The following is a 24,569-nucleotide window of genomic DNA, read 5'->3' as shown; positions in this document are numbered from 1 at the left end:
TACATGGCTTATTCCAAAGTTTAATTTTTGGCATTTATAATTTACATACATTTTGGGCATATGGCCATGCAGCATACATATATAGCGACATCTAGAGGTCCAATTTTTACAAACTCTACACATTAGACTGTATTTTGGCAATAATGCATCAAATGTTTTCTTCCAAGTGGTCTATTGTGTCTGGTCTATCAGCATAGATGTGAGACTTTACCTATCCCCAAAGAAAATAATCTAATGGGGTTAAATCGCATGAACAAGATAGCCAGTTGACAGGTTCATTTCATTAAATTATTTTTTCATTAAATTGATTGTATCAATGCTGCTCTTCACGATGAATTGCCAAACCAAGCTGAACTCAAAATAACCAATAGTTGTCAAATTTGCAATTAAAGAATATAGAGTTGTCAATTTAAAGATTGCTACCTCTAAAAAACAGCATATACAAATTATTCTTGAACTAACAATAAACAGTAATTTTTTTTCTTTTTCCTCTAACCTTCCTCTCTCCCCTGTTGATGTTATGAATACTTAAAGAAAGACATTTCACATTTTATTTTGTCTACTAAACTGAAAGTAGTTGGAACTCTCTGATGTCTGGTTGGCGTCTTCTGTGCTAGTAATCCACATGTAGAAACTTTCAATATGCCTCGCTAAAGTTAATTTTCTAATTCAAAAGAGTTAATTACAAATTCCTTCAATAGTCAAATTCTTTGAGTAAATCATTCCGTTTGCAAACACTTCAACAAATGTATTATTTCTATTTCTTTTTTTCTTTCAAATTTACTCATTTTGTGATTATCTCAGTTGTTGAAGTCTGTCAGAATTTTTTTTGGGGGGGGGTGAAGATTGATAATTTAGATTATTCAAACTATTACTCTCATCTGAGATGTTATTCTCACAATGTTTTGGTTGGTGTAATCTCTGAAAATGTTTTTTTTTTTTTTTTTTTCTAGGTGAATCTTGTCAAACTCTGGAATCTGTATGGAATTTTGAACTGAATCCTTAATATGGATTAAATAAAGAGTTAAGTTTGAAATTCCATATCGATTCCAGAGTTCAACAGAATGCACCTGTAAGAGACCAGAGCTGACATCGTCTAAAATGTTGTGTGAATAATGCCCAACATGTGAACAGTTGTCCAAATAATCCAAATTATACTTAATTCCAAAATCCTGAAACATTTCAAGTATGCACACACATGATAAAAAATGTTTTATTGAAAACTGGTGTCATTTGATAAAGGGAGATAATAAGAATGCATTCTTATGCGGTATCTCACCCTGTCAGTAGGGCTTTAGAATGCACCGACTGCCCCCCCCCCCTGCAGAGAGTAAAAGTCCCTCAATGGGGCTACCTATTGACTAAGGGTAGCAACCCATAAAGCCTAAAGACAGGATCCTGGTGGTTGAGCGGATCATGTTCAAGGTTCTATTAGGACATGAGATGCAACACTCCACTCTGGCCCTTACTTGGGGTAAGACGAGTTGTTGAATAAGCCTGATCCAATCAATCAGTTAGTCATGACTAGCACTGAATCAAACACAAGAAAATACACTCATGCTCCCCATATTAGACAATAAACTAATTTAGTAAGTGGTGGTTGAAGGGTCAATCAGCTTGCTAAAGAATAGATTAAAAAAACGGCTGGAAAACTAATATCTTTTCTAGAAATGAGACCATTAGAAAAGACGAAGGAAACATGGGTGCTTGAGTCCATCAGCAAGATGAGTATACTTCTCCTGTATCCTTGTTGTGTTGGGGCGAATGGGTCCCCCCTCCCCCCACACACTTCCCACACAGGGCTCTGAGGCAAGTGAGAAGCAGGAGTAATGAAAAATCCAAAATATGTAAATGTCAAATAAATGTCTCAAAAAAGAAATCACTGTTCAGTTTCAGATAAATCTAGTTCAGATTCAGAAAGAGAATCTCGAAATCTAAATCTTCCTTATTTTATAATTATAGAAGCAACCGAAGGAGAACCGATAACAAAAGTTTCTCCCTTCAAAGTAGAGAAAATATTTTCAAACATCAAACCAAAAATTAAATGACAGCACACTATTAGTGGAATTAGAAAGCCAAAAACATAATAGAAATTTTCAAATGGAGCCTTTTTAACAATCAAAAAAGTAAAAATCTACCCTCACAAAACACTAAATACCAGTAAAGGAGTGATCAGGAGTTCAGAATTATCCCTGTGCTCCTTGGAAGAAATCAAAACTAACATGAGAAACCAAAATATTATCAATGTAAAAAGAATCCAAATTAAAAGAATTGGTGAAACTATCGATACAAACTCCTACATCTTAACTTTTAACACACATCAAATCCCAAGTAACATCAAAATAGGCTATGAAAAAATAAACACCGAACCATACATACCAAATCCCCTCAGATACTACAACTACCAAAGGTACAGACACCATTGAGACCGGTGCACATGTTTTCCAGTATGCATGAGGTGTGGAGAAAACACGGCTCATACAGATTGCCAAAAAGAGACAAAATGTACTAACTGCCGAAAAGGCCAAAGTGAAAACTCAAAAGAATGTGATAAATGGAAGAAAAAGAAATTACTATAAAATATTAGCAGTTCAGCCTGGCTTTGCTCAGGCTCTATGTACTCTTTATAACTTTATGTACATAAGTATATATGTATTAAAAAGTTTGACTCATGTCCAGGTAACCTACATCTAAAATTTCAAGTTTTAGACCTAAAATTGACGGAGGTCAACTCTTTCAACTTTGACCTCTTGGCAGCCAATTTTTTGCCCAAAACCGATTAAAAAGCTTGCTGCATGTTTGATTACTCATTTATGTAAAATTTCAAATGTTTAGACCCAAAATTGACCGAATAGTTTGCTAGAGACCACAAAGGTAAAATCGTTTGAACTTTAGCCCCTTAGAGGCCAAATTTTCGGCCAAAAACTGCTCTAAAAGTTTGCCCTACATCTGAATACACTTTATGTAAAATTTCAAATGTTTAAAGCAAAAATTGGCTGAGTAATTTGGTAGAGACCGCAGAGGTAAAATATTTTTCAACTTTGACCCCAATTTTGACTCCTTAACATTTGTTTTAGGCTTAAATCAAATTAAAAAGGTTGATCCATGTCCACGTAAACTACATCCAAAATTTCACGTGTTTAGACCCAAAATTGGTGGAGGAGTTTATAGTTTTCAAAAGTCAAGTCATTGAACTTTGACAGCCAAATTTCTTGCCAAAAACCGATTAAAAAGATTTTACCAAATCTCAATATCCCTTATGTCAAATCTTGAGTCTGTAGACTGAAAATTGACAGAGTAGTTTGGTAGGGAAATGTATACACACAGACACATACACAGACAATTTCACTTTTATGGATATATATAGATACCAAAAATATAACCTTCCAAGAAACTCATAACCTAGCTAAAAATATTTTTAAAAGTACATACCGTATACCACCAGACTAAATAATCAAACAACAAAAGCAAATCCATCAAACCTGAAGATATTATGAAATTACTTAATGGAATAAGGAAATTAATGGAAGAGTTAAAAAAAAAAAAAACAAGAAAAAACTATAAAACAAATCAACATTGAAAATAAAAATTACAAATCTAAACAAAACTCCCAAACTAAAACTCAACTTAAAAGACCCATAAAACTCTAAAGTGCTACAATACCCATAGAAACAACGAAAAGAGAAAACAGACACCAAAAAGTGCCCATGAAGGAAAAGGAAACCAACCACCAAAGAAATTGAAACCAAAATAAACAAGCCACTCTCAACTTCCAGACCAACAGACTCAATCCAAAACAGATTTGAGGAAATGGGCACGGAAGATCAAACGGAAAATAAAAAGAGCAAATTGGAAGGAATATTAAAAAAAATGCCAACAAGAACTTTCCGAGGAGGAAAACCCAAATAAATCTATAAAATATTTTTCTAAAACATTACTAGCCATTGCTCATGAATGTATACATAAATAGCAGATCTAACAAACAAAGACCCTGGTATAACGATGAATGCTAAAAAGCAATTCACCTATGTAAAGCTATTTTATGAAAATTCAACTCCCAACCAACAAAATACAATATAAATCTTTTTAATAAAAAAAAAAACAATAGCTCGTAAAGTTTATCGGAGAAGCAAAAAGGACAACATGGAAAGATTATATAAATAAAATAAACTCAAATACAAACCCCAAACAAGTGTTGAACATGGTAAGGAAAATTTTGGGCAAAAGCTCACCCTCCCCTTTAAATTATCTCCTACAAAACAACATTAAAATAATTGAGACAAAAATATGATGAATCTTCTCACGAAACTTTTCAAAACAATTCCTCCAGTAAAAATTACAGTCAGTTCTTTCAAAAGACAAAAGATACAGAAAAAAGATAAACAAATTAAATTTCAACTCAAACAACAAAGAAGAATACAACTATCCTTTTACTAAAAATGAACTCCTAAAAGCCATAAGTAAAGCACATAATACAGCTACCAGTGCGGATGAAATACATTATGAGTTTCTGAAACAACTTCCTCCCAAATCAATAACGTGTCTTTTAAACACACTCAACAAAATATAGTTCAAACGAAAACTACCCAATAGCTGGAAACATGCTATCATGATCTCCATCTCTAAGCCAAAGAAATGCAGTTCAAATCCACAAAATTTCAGGCCAATTGCATTGACAAGTTGTCTCTGCAAAATATTCGAAAGAATGATAAATAAATGACTGAACTGGAATCTGGAAATCAATGACTCAACTGCAAACATACAAAGTGGTTTTAGAAACAAAAATGGAACAATACACAACATAATCCAATTGGAAACCTTTATCAAAGAAGCTTTCATTAAAAAAGAACATGCAATAATTATCTTTTTTGATTTAGAAGAGGCTTATCATACATGGTGACAGGGTATAATAAAAGATCCATACAATCTTGGACCCGTCTACCTGTCCTGATAAAAGATTTTCTATCTAACAAAAGTTTTAAAGAAAGAATCTGACTAACCCGATCAGGCAAAAAAATACAGGAAGAAGAGTCTCACAAGGATGTATTTTATCAGTTACATTCTTTAATATGAAAATAAAAATATTATAAATTGTCTAAACAATGAGATAAATGGCTCCTTATATTTGGATGACCCTGTAATCTGCCATAGATAAAAAAAAATATTCATATTTCAGAACGCCAACTACAAATGTGCATAAACAAACTAACACAATGCCTTTAAAAATTTTCAATAACCAAAACTAAATGTGTCCATTTCTGTAACCATAGGAAAATGCACAATGACCCTATTCTCAACCTAAAAGGAACAAAAATCGAAATAGCTGACCAACTTAAATTTTTGGGACTTATTTTAACAAAAAACTCTTCCTCATCCCTCACTTAAAATATTTAAAACAAAAATGTTTCAAGACCTTACAACTATGAAGGGTTATAGCAAATACTGAGTGGGTATCAGACTACTCATCACTTCTAAAATTATATAGAACCCTGATACGAGCCAAATTAGATTATGGAAGCTTTATATATGGTTTAACCAGAAAAAGTTATCTTAAAACTCTGGACCCCATCCATCATATAGGATTGAGACTTGCCTCTTGGGCATTCAAAACCTCCCCGATAGAAAGTTTACTGCTGAAGCCTATGAACCCTCACTAAAATTGAGATGTGAAAAATTAGGCTAACAATATTATCTAAAACTCAAATCAAACCCCAAAACTCTGTCTATCAATGCACTTTCAATCCCAACTTCACACATTTCTTAAAAAAAAAATAAAATAGAAAAGAAAATACAATTAAACCCTTTGGTCTTTACATGGAAAAAACGATAAAACCACTTACAGACAACTCAATAGATCAAACCAACATCTACGAGGAAAATTTTACAGAACTCCCACCCTGACTGTTAAATCAGCCTAAAGTAATACAAGACCTGATAATACATACTAAATCCAATACACCACCCTCAAACTATAGAGACAAATTAAACACTCTGGATTCTAACCCAAATGGACACACATTTACACAGATGGTTCCAATGATCAAAGCAAAGTGGGATGTGTTACTATTTCAGAAAATGCTATATGGCAGAAAAGGTTACCAGATAACTCCTCAATCTATAGTGGAAAAACTACAGCCATAAACTTGGCTGTAGATATCATTACCAACCAAAACTTCAAGAAATTCATAATATTTGTAGACTCATTATCAATTCTAGAATCAATAAAAAAAATAAATAAATAAATAAAAAATTAAACAATGCCTTACTAATCAAACTATTACAAAGTATCCATTCTATCATACAACACAAAACTTTCTTCGTCTGTTGGATTCCTAGTCACTGTGGTTTCTGTGGAAATGAAAAAGCTGACATGGCAGCCAAAAATTCTCTAAAACTCCAAATAAGCGACATAAACTTTAAATAAACAATTTTATTACAAAGAAATGGCAAGAAATCTGGAACAATTGCCAAAATAACAAACTCTTCCAAATTACGCCTACACTTAAAAAAAAAAAAACCTACTAGATTCCAGAAAATCATGTAAACAAGTAGTTTTATCACATACATAGGACACGCATACATAACTCGCTTCTACATACTAAAAAGTGAGGACCCCCCGCCCCAAATGTATACCATGGCACAAACCTTATACAGTGAGACACATTTTACTTGACTTCTATGACCTCTCACAGATTTGTCAACACTACTACAAGGTCACTTCTTCGAAAAAGAAAACCCTAAAACCATTCTAAATTTCCTAAAAAGAGCAAATTTTTAACGTAAAATATAAATACCATCAAATAACAAAGTATACTTAAACATTACTCGAATATACCCAGTGAAAATCAACTCTGAAAGCATCTAAAAATTTTAATTTTATATACAACATTAAATGATCCAAAGAAGGTTGATATACTGATTAAACAAATAATTATTTTTTATTTTTGTTTTACAAGGTAGTCACGACTTATCAAGGCCCGGAAGCCATTCGGGGATAAGGGTTATTGTGTGTACAGTACGTTAGTGTTGGAGATTTGATAAAGTGTCTTACTTAAGGAGGCAGTTCATCAGGAATTTGTTCACATTGGACTTGAAGATATCCAGGTTGTAGTCAGGTGGGAAGCAGGCAAACGGAACAGAGTTCCATGGGCGTGCACTTCTAAGAAAGAAGCTTTGTTCATGGAATCTACGTTTTGATTTTGACAGATAAGGAGTGGGGAAAATTTTGACTGTAGTTTCAGCTAGGCGGGTGTTTAAGATTGGCAAGGGGGGACCAGAGATTGGAGTTCAGACAAGCACCTGCCATGGAAGTAACGATAAAACAAAGACAGGCTCACAACGTCTCTCCTGTGGGAGAGAGGTTGCAGGGAAGAGAAAAGGGCATCACCCACTAGGCCCCGAAGCCTATTTTGTACTCTGTCAAGGCAGGATAGGCTGTTTTTAGCAGCTCCTGCTCAAATGTGGCAGCAGTACTCCATCCTTGGGTGTACTTGATAGAGAATTGCATCAGTAATGAGATATCTTCTGGAGCGGTAGAAGTCCTACCATTTTTCCAGCGATCTTGGCAACTGACTTGATGTACGTATTCCATTTCAGGTCAGGGGTAAACGTCAAACCCAGAAGCTTATCAAAACATGGAGCTTCACCTAGATGAGAGCCACCCATATCAACTGATGCCAGATAGGGATCAGAGCATTAATGATGTAAAGATTGGAGCTTGGTTTTAGATGCATTAAAAATAACCAGCCACCTCCTCCCCCACTGTACCACGAGCTCAAGATCAGAGGATAGAGAATCTGGGAGAACTTTGTCATTTACGGCCTTTGATGTGTTGCCATAGATGGTCGTGTCATCAGCATAGATGTCAACGAATGATTTCAATATGTGTTTTGGGAGATCATTGATGTATATCAGGAAGAGAGTTGGGCCCAGGATGGACCCCTAAGGGACTCCAGCATTAATATTGATGGCCTCTGATTTCTGCCCATTAACTACTACTCTTATGAGCCTATCGGAGAGAAATGATTTTATGATTGAGAAAACATTTCCAGTTATACTGTAGCTGGAAATCTTGTGAAGTAGGCCCTTATGCCAAACCTTATCGAAGGCCTTTGATATGTCATGAGCAATTGCCCTAGAAAGGAAGCCTTTGTCAAGAGATTCGCTAATCCTATGAGATATAACAGTTAGCACATCTGCTGTAAATCTGGCAGAACGGAAACCATACTGTATGTCACTAAGAAGGTTATTTCTGCTGAGGTGGTTGACTACTTCTTTATTTAAGATGGATTCCAGCAACTTACTCTGACACACAGGAGACTTATTGGTCTGTACTGAGATGGAGATGACTTATCACCTGAATTCTTAAATACAGGGTATACTGATGAGGTTTTCCAGGGTGTTGGGAAGCACTTCTCTTTAAGGCAACGCTTAAATAGTTTTGTAAGTATGGGGGCAATTCTAGTTGAAGCTTTTTCAGCACAATGATTGGAATGCCGTCACGGCCAGTTGCTTTACTGGAATCAAGGTTCTTGATTAGCTTGGTGGCATCACGCACAGATATTTGTATGTTGCAGAACGTGTTGTCCGTTATAGGAGGAAATACGGGGAGTTGATGACTTTCGTCGCATAGGGTAGAATTAGCTGCAAAGTTCTTGGCAAATTGTTTGGCCTTGTCTGATGCTGATGAGATGACCTAAGGCCCATTAATGATGGTTGGGATAGAACGCATGCTTCTGTTCAGGATCCTGTTTGCTATTTGCAAAAACTGGTGAGAACCAAGCCGCTGCTCAGCTACTTTGGATTTAACGGACTGAGCATAAAGCTCTCTTGCATTTTTTATTATTTTTTTACAGTGGTTGCTGGCACTCCTGAAGGTAGCTTTAGTCTCAGTGCATCTATTACGTTGGTAACTATGGAAAAAGTGATTTCTGTGCACAATGGCAGCAGCACATTCTGGGGAGAACCATGGCTGGCTGTTAGGTTTTTGTTGGAATTTTTTGGATGGTATTCATTCAGGTCTAATACTATGGAGGACACATCTTTTTTAAACATGGAATGCAGTTGTAGATCAGATATAAATGTACGGAAGCTATCCCAGTCAGCGGTAGAGTATCGATATACAGTACGGTGGAGAGGTACATCTGAAGACTTATTGCATTTCGTTTTTATCTTAACTGATACAACCGCGTGGTTGGAAGATCCCAGAGGAGACAGAACGGAACTTGAACATAGCTCACGGGAAGTTGTGAGAAAAAAGTCTAGAAGGCTAGCATACTGACCGAAAGTATTGGGCACTCAGGTGGGTTCGTGGACAATCTGGGTGAGGTCATAGGCAATGGCAAAATCATGGCAGAACCTCCCCTCATCATCTGTTTTGTTCGAGTGGGTCAGCCATTCCGCATTGTCAACATTGAAGTCACCACAAATGTGGATGTTAGCTGAAGGGTAAGCAGACAGGATGTGGTCAATTTTTTCAGATATGCTCTTAAGGATAGAAACTCCGTTGTTGTGGGGGCGATAGAGAGCAAATATAAATGCAGTGATGTTAGTAAGTGCAACCCTGAAGCACATATAAGGTAAATTAGGGTCTTCTCTGGAGATATCCCTACCACACGGAAAGCCATCTTTAATGTAGGTACATATTCCATTTCCGTGGCGATCTTGGGGGTCAGATTTAGATGTTAAGTTAGAATATCCTTTAATTATGAATTCGTCAAGGGAAGCGGTCGGCCTAATGCCAGTTTCACGTAGGAAGAATATGTCTGGTTTTGTCTCCTGTAATTGGGTTTCAACCTCTGGAAGGTTGGAACGTAGACCCTTGATGTTGGAGAAGGAGATATGGTAGTAGGGGTCTACGTTGGAGGATGGGATTCTAGGTTTACAAGTGTTATTTTTCTGGAGGTATTTCATGTTGAGTATTGGGATTTGTGGAACAGGTCGACAGACTTGGTTAGAGCAGGATAGAGAGGGAAGGTAAGAGAGAAAAGGAGAGGAAGATTTTTTTTTTTGTAGGCATAAGGTAAAGCCGTAACAATTACCCACTAGTATGGCATCGAGAGGCCCCACTCGTAACTACTGCATGGTCCATTCACCAAATGGCAATACAGCAGCCCCAGTATTTTACACCTGCTGATAGGACGCCCTCCTTAGTGGTTAATCCAAGGTTCGGGTCCCTGACTATCAGGCGGATAACATCAGCCCACATAATAACACATTTAACAATGAAAATTTTATTTCAAACTTGAGCGTGATAGCATAATGGTTTTTTCACGTCTCTTTTACATGGTAGCATGTGTTTGATGGCTTTTTTCTTTCGTACTTCCTTATCACTTCCTCCCATGTTTTCTGATTCCTTCCCCTGCTGATTGACCCTGTTAACTCAACTGCTCTACATCTATTAATCCAAACACTCATCCATTATTTCAGTGTGACCAAATCAATAAAGTCTGCAGTTTTGCACACATCTCCCTATAGTGTCCAGATTTAATCTTCCTCTGAGGTCATCAGATTTAAGCCTGACTAATATTACACATCCATCTTATTCTTATATCATTTCTCTACATGCAACACATATCCTCATTGGCCAGGTTTCAGTTTCATGCATAATCATAATGCACACAAATGCCTGGTAACATGTTAGATGTAGTTAAGCATCTCTTTAAGAGGCTCTGCTATCAAATGGTCTGTCTTATGTTTTATTTTAACACTGTGATGATAGGTTATGATGGAAATTAGATATGGTAATTTATTTTAGAAGACAGCTTCTCAAGAATTCGTTTATGGTGAATTTGAAAAGGACTATGTTATAGTAAGCTGGGAAGCAGCTCTGCAGTATTTTGTTTCACAGATGGGCAATTCCAGTGGAAAAAAGCTTTGCTTATGGACTTTTCTTTTCCGATGCTTGTAAATGTTCTATTGGCTAGTAATGCCAGAAGTTCTCTAAACTTACTCCATCCACTCCTTTCTATCACACCAGCACTAGATTCTCAATATGCTTCTATGACATCATAAAAGTAAAACTTCTAGATAAGCTCAATAGCCTTGCTATCCAATTGTACTTTCTCCATATCTGAGTTCTCATCTGTCTCCATTGTCATATACTTTTAGTCTGCTTGAATCGGATCCGATTTAGGCTACACATGAATATTTTTTTTTACGTAGGCATCACAACTTATCAAGGCCAAGAGACCACTCGAGGATAAGGGTTAAAGAGTGTACAGTAGGCAATTGGACAATATAGTAATCGTTAGTAATGGAAATTCGGTAAATTTGTTAACTTAAGTGGAACGGCTCATCAAAAACTTGTTTACGTTAGACTTGAAGACAACCATATTGTAGTCAGCTGGAAAGCAGGAAACCGGAAGACAATTCCATAGGCATGCAGTTCTAAGAAAGAAGCTTTGTTCATGGAATATACGTTTAGGTTTAGGCATAAATAAAGAGTGAGGGGAATTATTGATAGTGTTCAAGAATACAATGAGAAAGTGCCTTTCTTCACAGTGGATCTATACGTTTCTTTGGTCCTCAAATATCTGTTGGCTTGAATAACCAATGGAAAACATTTCAAAGAAGTAATTGACAAAAAATTGACAAATCATTAATCCAATTTTTCCTAATAAGTAAGTCTCTTTCATAACTGAAATCAGTTTCTGTGCCTATCCTAAGACATAGCTTCTGGGATATTCACTACGAACATCAAACAATCCCATAACACATACATACCTATGTCACTCAACCCACATGGTTATCCCTGCATTTTTCTACCTCACCTACCCTTGTGAAATTTACTAATACATCACCAGTAAACAAAAGGACATGATGTTCTGTTTGTCTTTTAATACAATACAATCACTTTTAAACTAAATTATTTTCTTGGCTTTACCGGTAACCATACACGGTATATAATGTGTGCATGTAACTAAGATACTATTTCACAAAGTGAGACAAACGGACTAAAATGTTATTTTTAACATAGGAACGACAGACCAAAGAAAATGTCTGTTGCAAGACTATCTCTGCTCTATCATTATTTTTATGGCATGTGATTGACTGAGCTTCATTCTATCATTTCCTCCCTCCCTGTAAGGCATCCATGACAAACACCTGATTAGCTACAACTAACATCAGCAATTTCCCTTATTTTCTATCTGTGCTTAAAGCTAAATGAAAATTCCATGAGCAAAAGTTTTTTCCACCAGAACTGCTCATCTGTGAAATACTACAGAGCTGATTCCCAGCTGACTGTAACATGGTCTTTTTCAAATTCAACGTAAATAAGTTCTTGATGAGCTGTCTTCTAAAATAAATTACCATATCCAATTTCCACCATACCCGATCATCGCAGTGGTAAAATAAAATGTAAGACAGACCATTTAAAGAGCCTCTTAAAGAAACGCTTAAATACACTAGCATAAGTTTCAACTATTAAATCTGTGCATTTAACGATGAACATGCTATTTCAGATTCAAACATGACAGACCAATGGATGAACAGTCTATTATAGAAACCTGTACATATAAACGATGCTAGTTCAAACTAGGATTGTGCAGCTAGAAAATATATAATGTCTGACTAACTCTTAAAATACCAAAACTTTCTTCTGATTTGTAGAATTCCAAAAAATATTTTATTCTGTTGCAATATTTTTGACTAATGAGGGTATAGTCCCTGATACTCAGGAGATTCTATTTATAAACGATGCTGCTAGGAACTGACAGATCAAATTAATTCACGTTCTGCTGCCAACCAGTCAGAAACCAGAATTGATCCATAAAAATTAAACCTTTTCTGTAGCAACCTTGCATATGTTTTCTTCGTATCAACATAAGTCAACATTCTTAGAACTGCACGCCTGTGGAACTCTGTTCCGTCTGCCTGCTTCCTACCTGACTACAACTTGGATGTCTTCAAGTCCAATGTAAACAAATTCCTAATGAACCACCCCCTTAAGTAAACACTTCATCAAATCTCCACACTAACTCACTGTACTTGCAATAACCCTTATCCCTGAGTGGCTTCCGGGCCTCGATAAATGGTGACCACCGTGTAAAAAAAAAAATAAAAAAAAGAATCTTTTGCTTTGTGGCTTCCAACTGAATAATTGTCTACTGAGAACCAGTCAACTCCAGGACTTGTATAGAACAACTAACCATTGGAAACTGTTCTGTCTACTGAGAACCAGTCACATGTATAGAACAACTAACCATCGGAAACTGTTCTGAAACTAAACATGACTTTCAACTCAGGAGATTCTTATTTTAAAATAATTTCAATATTCAGACTCCATTTTTCGGCAAGTAAAAATATCCAACTCATACTTGTAGCATTTTTATAAATCCGACATTTCTGCAACTTTGGTTCAAACTTAAGTGTGACAAACCAACCAATGGACAAGGTCTCTTATAGATGATGGTATATCTCAAAAATATTGTTTGCATACTTTTTTTTTATGATGTGCCACTATTTATAAAGGTCAAAAGCTACCTGAGGATAATAGTTAATGAGATTGATAGATTGTCATGTCAATGATGAATATGTGCTGTATGAAAGGGACCATAGCTCTCACAAATAAGTTGTAGACAGACATTCAAGACAATACATAATGTGTGTTTTATTTATTTTTTACCATCCCAAACAAGGCATATTGCCACTTGGAATGTAATGAGCTACTATTTAGAATTGTGTCTAACTTTGGGTAGTTAGGTGATGAGATGTCTGTTCATATTACATTTAAACTTTTGTGGGTTAGTACATTAAAAGAAGCAGGAAATAGGGAATTCCAAAGTCCAGCAGTCAGAGGGAAGAAACTATTAGAATAGAAGACTTTCTGGTATCTAGGGACCCCAACAGTGAAGAGGTGGAATTTTGCTACTTGTCGGGTTAGTCAGAGGTATGTACACTGAGGGGGGCAACTACTAGCACACTCTATTAAAGTACTTGTAAAATAAGCACAGGGATGCAACATTGCGGCGGTGGGACAGAGATTGGAGCTTGGCCGATAGTGCAGGACCTGCTAGATTTGGAACGCTTTTTTTGGACCCTGTCTAAGAGTAAGTTGGATTGACCAGTGACATCTTGGGCTCAATATTAACAGGTGTATTTCACCATTTGAGTTAGTGATCTGTTACTCGGTTCTTGTCTGTTTCTCTTGTAATTTTAGTCTTTGTTGTGATAAGGTTTATTGAAAGCAATATTCAGATATGATTCTATTCATTGAAGATCTCTAGTACTTGGTCTATTCATCCGTTGAAAGATAATCAATCTGTAAGTCCCATTTACTGTCTTATGCTGATTGTACCCCAATCCAGTTTTATGTACGAGTATCAGAAATAAAGGAAATATTACTGCAAAACAGGAACATTGAAAGATATATAAAACTAAAAGAAAGAAAGAAAGAAAAAAACTTTCAAATAATGCTCTAAAATTGGTCATTTTTTTTGTTTGTGAAGAGTTATCTAGTCTTGGAAAAATATTGTTTCAGTAAAAGTGTATTTTTTTTTTAAAGTTTTTTTTTTTTAAAGAATCTTGTAATATTCTTAAAACATATTTTTCAGTAAAAATACACAGGCATTTCAGCTCTATGAATTAATGTAGTAATTAAAAAGTTGTATCATCAAAGAAAACACAAAATGTATTTAAAAAATAGGGCGAACATAAATATTGACTATGTAAAGTATTTCTTTTCTATGACATTTAACTAATATATGTAACCTGTGTATTCATTTTTTTTTTTTTTTTTGCGGAATTTTTTCCTCATCTTCATAGTTGTTACACCACGTTCCAGTCAACTCATCCTCTGGCCTTATGTAGATGATTAACCACAACCTGATAGGAATGCTGAGTCTTGTAACCATATTTCCAGTAATTATTGCTTTCCATAGTTGTTATCTCTACGTTTTGGTTGACTAGTCCTGCAAGAAAATGAATACACAAATTATGAAGCCTTATTTCAAAAGATTAAAAAAGATACAATACCATTTGTTATGGACCCAACAATGAAAGGTCAGATAAGAACGCTAAATTGAATTTATCTTCTATATAATATTTTGATTGCAGAAATTCCCCTCTGGACCAAAATACTATAGGTTTGCAAGAACACATACCACATACAAATTTATTATTTCTAGAATATTAGCCACTATCTTATGTAACTTTAGAACAACATTTTAGATATATTTAGTCATTATAATGAAGTCATAGATTTCATCCTAGGAGCAACATCATCACAATTGTAACATCTTTAGACAAAGTAGTTCCTATTTTTCCCTCTAAATCTAAAGTCCTTACACCGCCCCTAGTCAACACTGGGAAGAAATATACACATGACTATATTGTCCTGGTACTCTTCATAACTGGATCATACACTCATAGCCAAACAATTAGATCCGAAAATAATAATTTCTCCCTTCTAAAATTCCGGCAATTCTCATTGGCAGATAGCTGAAAAATCGATTACAAAAACTTATGCATCTGACCTTTACAAATATGGCAAATATGGCGATTCTCTCGAAGCAATCGTTTTATAAATATTATACCAAATGCAAAAATATTAATCGCTCATAATCAGAAATTTAAGTAATGATACCCTCACAGTTACATACACACATCATCACCACGCAACTATGAAAAAACAATTCCTGAAACAAAAAACATAACATTTACAGATCGCATTGTTTGGGGGGGGGGTTCAATTTTGAATCTCATTAACAAACCAACAACGTTTTTTTTTTGTTTTTTCTTTTACTTTGTTTTATAATGGCGTGCTTCCTTTTCTTTGTTATTTATATTTTTTCATACCTATGCACACATTAACATCGATCAGATATCCCCCACCAAAAAAAAAACAAAAAAACCTGAATCATAACATTAATATTTATGCATACCACTATTTACTTTTTGTTTTAACCGCTTAGAATTAAGTTGGCATCCCCATATTTTATGTTGGTGTTTTATTATAGACACATTTTTCTTTACAATGACGACTTTTCTTTTTTTTTGGTTCATAGTATTTGCTGGTGACAGCGATTATCAAGGTTAAATTTGGAGCAAATATTTTGACACTCCCCCCTCCCTAACTTGCACGATAGGGTGTCTGTTCCGAAAGCTATTCTTAATATGGAATGTTGTAGGTGACCATTCCGAAAGTTGGTCTTAACATGAGGAAGTTGGAGGTTGGACAACAACAGCAACTGTACTTTTTTTTACAAGAGGGACATGTTTGATTATAGACCAATTGTGTTTTTATTTTTTTTTTAAGATAAATTTTTACCTAAGATCCACCTGCACACTTTTCTTTAAAATGACGACTTTTAATAGGTTTTTCACTATGCTGATTAAGAATATCTCATTTGTATTTGGCGAATACAAGTAGTTTTCACAATATAAAACCCTGTATTATGCTCTTTAAAATCACTGGCCGCCAGATTAGTACAAATGGGCGGAGAACAAATCTAATTATATCCAATTGAGTCTGCCACCCCCAAATTTCTTTGTTGGTTCATAGTATGGGGATGCTGACAGCGATTATCAAGGTTAAATTTGTGGCAAATATTTTGACAGTCATCCCTACTCAGAAAATGGGTGTCTATTCCGAAAATCATTCTTAACATGGGGATGTTGCAGTTGACCATTCTGAAAGCTGTTTTTAACATGAGAAGATTGGGGGTGCCTATTCTGAAAGCCGTTCTTAACATGAGGTTGGGGATTGGGCAATAACTACACCAACAACAACAACAACAACCATACTTTAATTTTTCTACAAGATGGGGGGGGGCATGCTTTCACTGGGCAATGCTGGTTAACAGGTCCTGCTAGTAAGACTATAAAATTCAACCTTGATTGCCCTTCGGGGCTCGTAGTGCAGTCAATAGAGGCATTGTCAGAAGATAGTGGTTTAATTCTCACCTAAACAGGCCAGAGGGTTAATTGGCCAAAACGTTAAATAGCAATTATGAAAGGCAGTAATTACTAGAGATACAGTTACAAGACTCAGCATTTCTATCCCGTTTCAATTAATCACCTGAAGAAGGCCAGAGGATTCTAAAACGTGAAACAACAACTATGAAGATAAGGACAAAAATCTACAAGAAAATGAATGCACAAATCTCAGAGGATTCAAAAATAAAAAATACAATATGTAATCTCATTTCTACGCATGCGTGGTGACTCCTACGATTAATCACAAACTGATTGAATTCAATATCCTCTTTGGCGTAATGGTTAGCAAAGAAAACTAATTACCTACCTCTCTCTATCTTTTTATTTTAACCATGTGGAAGCCATTCTTAACATAGCTTCGTCCTTGTGCCAATATCCTCCACTCGGGCAATGCCGGGTACTCCTCACTAGTGTATAAATAAAAATTAAATTTCCCTCTGACTGGAAGACAAAAGCTTTATAAAAACTTTGTTAGTCATTCTTTTTCACCATCGGTTCAGGTTCTAAAAAGTAAAAAACTTCATTTCCAATAGATTGTATATATTTGAGGGAAGTGATATAATCAATTAATTTCAAGCATCCACAACAAAACATTATTTACTAAACAAACTAGCATTAGTCCTGAGTTCTTCATTTTTTGCAGGAAACACTAGGACACAGTCTCTGTTAGATAAATGATAATAAATATTTTTTCCCTGGTTCCATAGTCTTGCTAGTGAATTTATATTTGCTTTAAATTCATATAAATACTAGCAGGGATACCTGGCGTTGCTCGGGTGGAGATGAAGTTGGGTTTAGATACAGCTGCTAACTTGAAAATAAAAGAGCGAATAAAAATAGGAAAATGTAATCGGGCAGAAAAAGAAGTGTAAAACAAAATGAAAATAATTCAGTTTTAAAAAAGAATTTGTTTTAAGTGAAATAACCATTAAAAAATAATGAAAAATAAAAAAGAAAAAAAATCACATTATGCAACCCAAACGTTAAAACTTTCTTTTAAAACCTCTAATAAAAAAAAAAAAAACGAAATAAGGAAATTGTTTTTAAAATCACAAAACAATCCTGTTAAAAAAAAAAAAGATCAGTTATAAAAAGTAGAATTTGTTTTATGCGAAATAGCCTTTATAAAAATGATTAGTTAAAGGAAAATCACATTATGTAACCCTCGAAATAAGAAAAATGTTATGCCAAATAAAAATCTTTTAACCCTGATAAAATGTTAAAACTTTCTTTTAAAGCCTGTGATAAAATATCGAAATAAGGGAATTGTTATTTAAAATTACAAAACAACCTATCATGACGTGTATTTGAACCTGAAAACTATAGTTTACAACACAACCTTTTAATCCACTGCCCCACAAGGCTAAGAGTGAAATAATGTTGGAAAGTCTGTTATTTAAATAAATTCAAAAAATAATGTTTGACTGCACATGTGAAGTTCTCGAAAGGCATGATTTTTTTTTCGACCCTCCCTTTGTTTAAATGTTTATTTCTATACAAAATAATTGACCGTTTTTTCTAATTATCACATATTATTCGACTGAATGATGGTACCAATCTCGACCCACTCTGATGCATGTGTCAAAAGTTTATGGCAGACATACACACAAACACACAGTTGAGATTTATATAATAGATATTGAATTAAAATTGTTTAACAAATAAAAACAAAACTATTACTCTGAAGTAACAGTTATAATTTTGTATTTCTATTTTTTTTTATAAAAAAAAGTTTTTTTTTGCTTTTTCTATGAATAAAGAAAGCCCAGCTTTAAGATTGCAGACTTGCAGAAAACCTGCAGGTCCTGACTGAGAAATGAAATGAAAAAAAATGAAACTATGGCACTAAACCTAAGGCAAGTTTAACCAACTTCCTCCAAAGAAAGAAGTTTCATAGGAGTATGAAATTCACAAGCAGTCCCCCAGTCGCATGTATATCCCCATTAGGGTAGATGACGACATTAGATTTTGCAACTCTTGCAGGGAGGTGTTGACATTCCTCTGCATACAACACCTAGTATACCCAAATAGGTCACCCATCTGGTATTGGCCAGGCTCAACATTGCTTAACTTTGGTTATCTAACGTTGAGCCTGCTCAGTACCAGATGGGTGACTGATTTGAAAATACCAGGCGCTGTATGTAGGAGGACCTCGACACTTCTCTGAAAGCGTTGCAAAAACCTAACGTTGTCATCTCCCCTAATGAGGATATACATGCGACTGGGGATCGTTTGTGAATTTCATACTCCCATGAAACTTCCTCCTTTGGAAGAAGCCAGTTAAACCCACTTTAGGGTTAGTACCACAGTTTCATTGTATATATGGCATAAATCCTGACCGAGAGAAATAAGATAAAATTAATGATGATCATGATGATTTCTTTATTTTTTTCTTTATTTTTTAAATTTTTTGGGGGGGATGGGGAAGGAATTATCTGGTCTGAATCCTGTATCATTATATCATATGTTATTCATGCCTGTCTTCGCATAGTTCATGTTAAACAAACAAGTTACTTTATGGGGCTGTATATGAGTCATTTTTCACTTTGTAGTTTTCTTTGTTTACTCCCAACCCTGTGAATGAAATTATTTAATGGTATTACCCACACAAACATGATCAACAAAAAAAAAATAGTTTGATACATAATATTAAATATGCAGCAAATATGTTTGTTGCATATTGAATTTAAATTAGAAATGAAATAAAATAGATAAACAGTGTAAATAAATAAAATATCTGAAATTAGTTTTCTTCGGGGAATTTCAATCAAAACAGACACATGAGCTTCATTATAATGATGAACTATGCATTTTTCTTTCAGATTATCATTAGAAGAAATGAAAAACTGGTCTGAATCATTTGACAGACTTATTAGAAGTAGTGGTAAGTAAAGTTTTTCAAGTTTTAATTCACACCGTTAAAAGTGACTAGATATTTTATTTTTTTGAATTTTGAACCTTCATATCTGTGGAAAAGGTATGGAGTTCTCCTTGGAATTTATGTGGGAAGAACAAGTGAGGAGATTTCAGATTTTCTCAGCAGGAGTAAAGAACAGCAAGGAATTTAAAGATTCAGGATTCAATTTTAATTATGAGGTGAAAGAAAAACATGCTGTTGAAACTGACATGATGCCACCCCACTAGTTCCCTGATAGCCTCAAGCGAAACATTAATGGCAACATCTACATTCTGAGCACGGTAGTGACACCTTGGATTGACCCTGGTCTCTGCAAATAGGCTGTGCATATGTGGTAGAAAGATTCAGCAACCCGTCTTACCAGCTGAAAAGTCCACGCTTGACTATCTGAGAACTCTGTCGGTCATGCTTCATCTATTATCTAACCTCACAGCTGACAGCAACCCTGTTTATTTCTTTGTATAAGATGCAGTGAAATGGAACACCATCAGATCTAGTTGTAATGTGAAGGACAAGGTCATCAGAGCATTTGGGGTCTATGTCGGGAAATGACCAAAGGCATTACCCACTATCTGTACATATAACAGATCTGCTTGGTTGCAGTGTTCTTTTTTTTTATGGAAATTGCTTCAGACAAGGCATGAAGCCACTTGATAATTTACATGGTGACGGTCTAATTCACTTTTTTCTTGTTTTTGTAACCATTTTCATGCTCACCATACACAAGTGAATACACTTCAACTTTAATTTTTCTTTGCATTAATGTTTCAGGTGGCCGGAGAAAATTTAGGGAATTTCTTCGAATGGAATATAGTGAAGAAAATATGTTGTTTTGGTTAGCATGCGAAGAATTGAAGAGAGAACAGAATTCAGAACTTGTAGAAGAAAAAGCCAGATTAATATATGAAGATTATATTTCTATACTATCACCAAAAGAGGTAAGTTATTATTTTGTGTGTGTGTGTGTGTGTGTGTTTTTGTTTTTTTACTAATTTACAAAATGCTCTTTTATGAACTATTAGTTTAAAAAAAAAAATTCTAAGAGTAAAAAGAAAATACAGGCAACCTCAATAAAAAGCTGTTACCAGACTTTGAAAAACCTCACGAGATTACCATTACAAAATCAAAAGTATTCTTTATGGAATTTGCACTCTTGATGTTATTCTCACGTTGCCTACGCACAGTTCCAACATTTCAAAATACAACTGCTGAGATACAACTTGCGGCTCTTTACACACTTTTCTTTTTCCAACTTTACATGGCAAGGAAGAAGAAAAGGAAAAAAAAGAAAGAAAACAACATACTGAAGATGGAGTATAGCTCCGAAATATATTTATGTTATAAATAAAAAAATATTTGTTTATTTTCCTACTATTACGTTGTAATTTAACTTCCAAGCACACTTGATGCATATTTTATTTTAATTCGAAGTGATATTTATCTGGAGTTTTAACATTTCTCACTACAAGTGGTACTAAGAATAAAATTTTTTTTAAAAAAGTCAAAATTACTCAAGACATTTACCCAGTTATGGCTAATAGAATGGAGAAGTGCTTTGTGTTGTGTGGGAAACAGTTGCGTTTACGAGTGATTTTTGTCTAAGTGACGACTAGAAATAATAAAACGCTTACCTTTTGGTGATTATGTTTTTGTTTCACCGGCAGTCTTCCAAAGCTCATTATTCAGTGAAAAATGCCTTTGCGACTTTTATGTTTTTAATAAAACGAGTAAAGTCAAATTAGTTAAACAATAAAAGTTTGATAGAAAAATATAATCGCTGATGAGAATAAGCTATTCCAATGAATTAAAGTGTTCGGTTCAAAATTTTGTATAGATTCTCCAAGTTCAACAAGAGACACCCTATAAAGATTGAAGGTCACGTCAGCCAAAACATTGCAAAAATAGCTTTTCGAGATGTGAACAATCGTCGAAATAATAAAAATTACAAATCTTTATCTCAAAAACTTCAAAACAAAATATATTCAGATTTAAAATTTCATCAATGAAGAATTTGTTTTTGTTTTTTTTAAGTAATAATAAACAACCTGTAGCACAATGTTGATAAAGAATCTTTTCCAATTTCTGTCTGACACGATTTTCTATCGGCACTAAAGCCAATAATCTAGGCCATTGTTTAGATAGCTTATTCCATGCAGTTTGAGGTGGTCAACCTTACCAGGCTTTGCCTTTTCTCTTTGAGAATTGTTAATTGCCTGAGGCGGACGTACTAAAAAATGCCGATAGAACTGCCCAGGCATTTTTTGCTCTTCCTCTAGGGCGTTGAATTTTCAAATCCCACTTTCCAACCCTTGTCACATCATTTCTCTGATCTAACCAATGATGTCATCAACTCTGCATTGTTACCTCCTCATCTTTCTTGTGACATCATCCTTTATGATGTCATCTATTGTGCACAGAATCTAACAAGATCCCCAGAGTTTTAGTAATATATTGATAAACTTAGATATTTTAACATGTCTGTCTTGTAATTCTGAAAGTGCAATTTGTTCTACAAGAAATAGATTAGTTTTGAAATCAATTTCTAAAAGCCACCCAAGAATGGCAGCATGTAAAACAAACATTAAGCTGAATAAGATGATTAACTTGATCTAGAATGATAGAAATATCGATATATTTCTATACTCCCCTAATAGAGGATCTTCTTTCTCAGCAATTTTGAACAACAATTGCCTTTTTTTCTACAATTTTCCCTTTCGTTCTTTTTTTAATGTTCTATTCCTCACCTCCTTCCTTCCACAATCGCTGTAAGGTTCCATCTCACTGATTTCCATGTTGCATCAAAGTGCTCGAGTTACTTGAAATCGATGGATACTATGACCAATTGCCTGGTTTGTTTACTTCTTAACAGTTAATCCTTCATTGTCGTGGCATAATAATTACCCATTCTCTAATCCCATCCACTAATCAAATCATACTTTACCAACGCCTTCAGTCTTCATTTTATACCTGAAAATTTATAAACGAATTTAGTTAAAACTTCAGTCAGTTGAATTGATCCAATCGCAGCAAGAATCAGAATGATAAAACAGATACTTAGAAAAAAAAAAAAGTTTCTTATCCATCATCACACAAGGTGTCTTGGTATATTTCTCTCAAGACTAAAAAATATAAAATAAAATCATTAATATTGGTAGAATTATTAACTTCCAAATTAGTTACATTTATACCGACACATGCTATTTCACCATGTTATCGTCAGTATCTTTAGTAGTTTTTAAAAATGTGTGCTTCAATCCTAGTTTGTCCAAATTCTCACTTTATATAAAAACAAAAAAAAAAACAACACTTACACTTTAAATGGGCATATCTGCAAAATTCCAAGAGCTCCATGTGGGAGTTATTATTCCATCTCCCAAGCCTTGATTACATCCCGAGGTTGAGGATGTAGTTTTCTTTTTTGCAATCTATTATGTCTATCCAAATTTGAACTCTTCTGATGAACTTTTTCATAAAGATTATTTTCTCCAGCTGACAAATGACGTTAAGTGCTGCATAAACTGCAGATGATGATCTTTTAGTTTCACTCTAATGTGATTGCCATAACAACTCATTATCGTAAATTAAAACTCTTCTTTTCTAATGTATATATCATCTTTTGCTTGTAGATTCGTACCTTCTTGGTCCTCCGACAAAGGTGGGATTGAACCTAGTAATTAATTCCTGCTTGTCTGTTTGTTCATGCTTTTCTCAATAACCACATCTTGGATTTTTTTTTTTTAATTTTGCACAAATTTGTACTGGTGAAAGTAAATTTTTTTTTACTCATGGAGGGTGGCCCCTACATGCTCGGCTTGCTTATTATTCTAATTAATCCTAATGAGTAATTCCATATGAATCAGCATAGTATGACGTTTTTTGACTTGTTCAATTTTGTTAGAATTGGGGAAACAAATGCCTTCTAGAATCAGGCACTTAAGAGGAGAAGCCATATGAAGGTTGGCAGCATCCATAAATGATAGTGCTGTTATGAAATTGACTGGATTTGAACTTGTCAGTCCATGATTATCATGTTACCGCTACCACTTCGAATGTATGTATTAAAGTATTTTAATTCATTTTGTTTCTTTCCCAGAGTAAAATAGTACCTTGTGTTCAATTAATTGTATTAAATGAATCGTTTGCTGGAAGTATTGTATTCGATCATTAAATAATCCAAAGAGGAGGGTTGATATGCTGTAAAACAAATGAACCAAACAAATCCTTTTTTCTAATTAAATAATGTTGGTGTGATGATGGTGTAGTGAATTCTAAATCATAATTCATCAGGGGAGATAATTCTGCTTTATAGATAGACCAACCTTTTGAACTCGATGTATAATTTTAAATTCGGAAGATCACAAACATGGATTTAGAAAAGGTAAATGCCTTTATCAATATATGTTCCTCGTAGGTTCATACACATTACTACCTGTACTAAAGAGCTTCTCACTCTCCATAGATGAAGGTGGTGCACTTAAATATTTTGAAGCCAGCTTATTCAGCAGTGGTAAGGTCTCTTCTCTTCTTCCACCACTGAGATGAATCGTCACTTCTTGTGGATAGAGGTAAAACTACATAATGATCAAGATCTTTTGTGCATTTAAGCATAAAGGATTTACTACTTTGAAGTTTAGATCACGATTCTTGTATTTCTGTTGTATTAAGTTGACAAGGTTCTTGCAGAATTTTTGATTTTGATTTCAAATGATGTATT

At 34.6% G+C, this 24,569-nt stretch overlaps 2 protein-coding genes across 10 annotated transcripts in view; one reads left to right on the top strand and one right to left on the bottom strand.

Moving 5' to 3' along the window:
- The window catches only part of LOC145279766 (regulator of G-protein signaling 17-like), a 644,014-nt gene that overhangs the window by 585,734 nt on the left and 33,711 nt on the right, over positions 1 to 24,569 (top strand). For all 9 annotated transcript variants that reach the window (XM_080131076.1, XM_080131077.1, XM_080131082.1 and 6 more), the window contains 2 exons: positions 19,761 to 19,822; positions 20,627 to 20,793. In XM_080131076.1, coding sequence (XP_079987202.1) covers positions 19,761 to 19,822; positions 20,627 to 20,793 — 229 coding nt within the window. The remainder of the gene's footprint in view (positions 1 to 19,760; positions 19,823 to 20,626; positions 20,794 to 24,569) is intronic.
- The window catches only part of LOC145279767 (uncharacterized), a 139,805-nt gene continuing 129,693 nt past the window's right edge, over positions 14,458 to 24,569 (bottom strand). Inside the window, exon 3 of the mRNA XM_080131084.1 lies at positions 14,458 to 14,912. Coding sequence (XP_079987210.1) covers positions 14,791 to 14,912 — 122 coding nt within the window. The 3' untranslated portion in view covers positions 14,458 to 14,790. The remainder of the gene's footprint in view (positions 14,913 to 24,569) is intronic.

The sequence above is a fragment of the Euprymna scolopes genome, chromosome 7, assembly GCF_053919585.1.
Source record: "Euprymna scolopes isolate OS-2025 chromosome 7, ASM5391958v1, whole genome shotgun sequence".
NCBI classification, from domain to species: Eukaryota; Metazoa; Mollusca; class Cephalopoda; order Sepiida; family Sepiolidae; genus Euprymna; species Euprymna scolopes.
The sequence above is the reverse complement of the archived record's forward strand: the minus strand, read 5'-3'. Positions and strand labels throughout refer to the sequence as shown.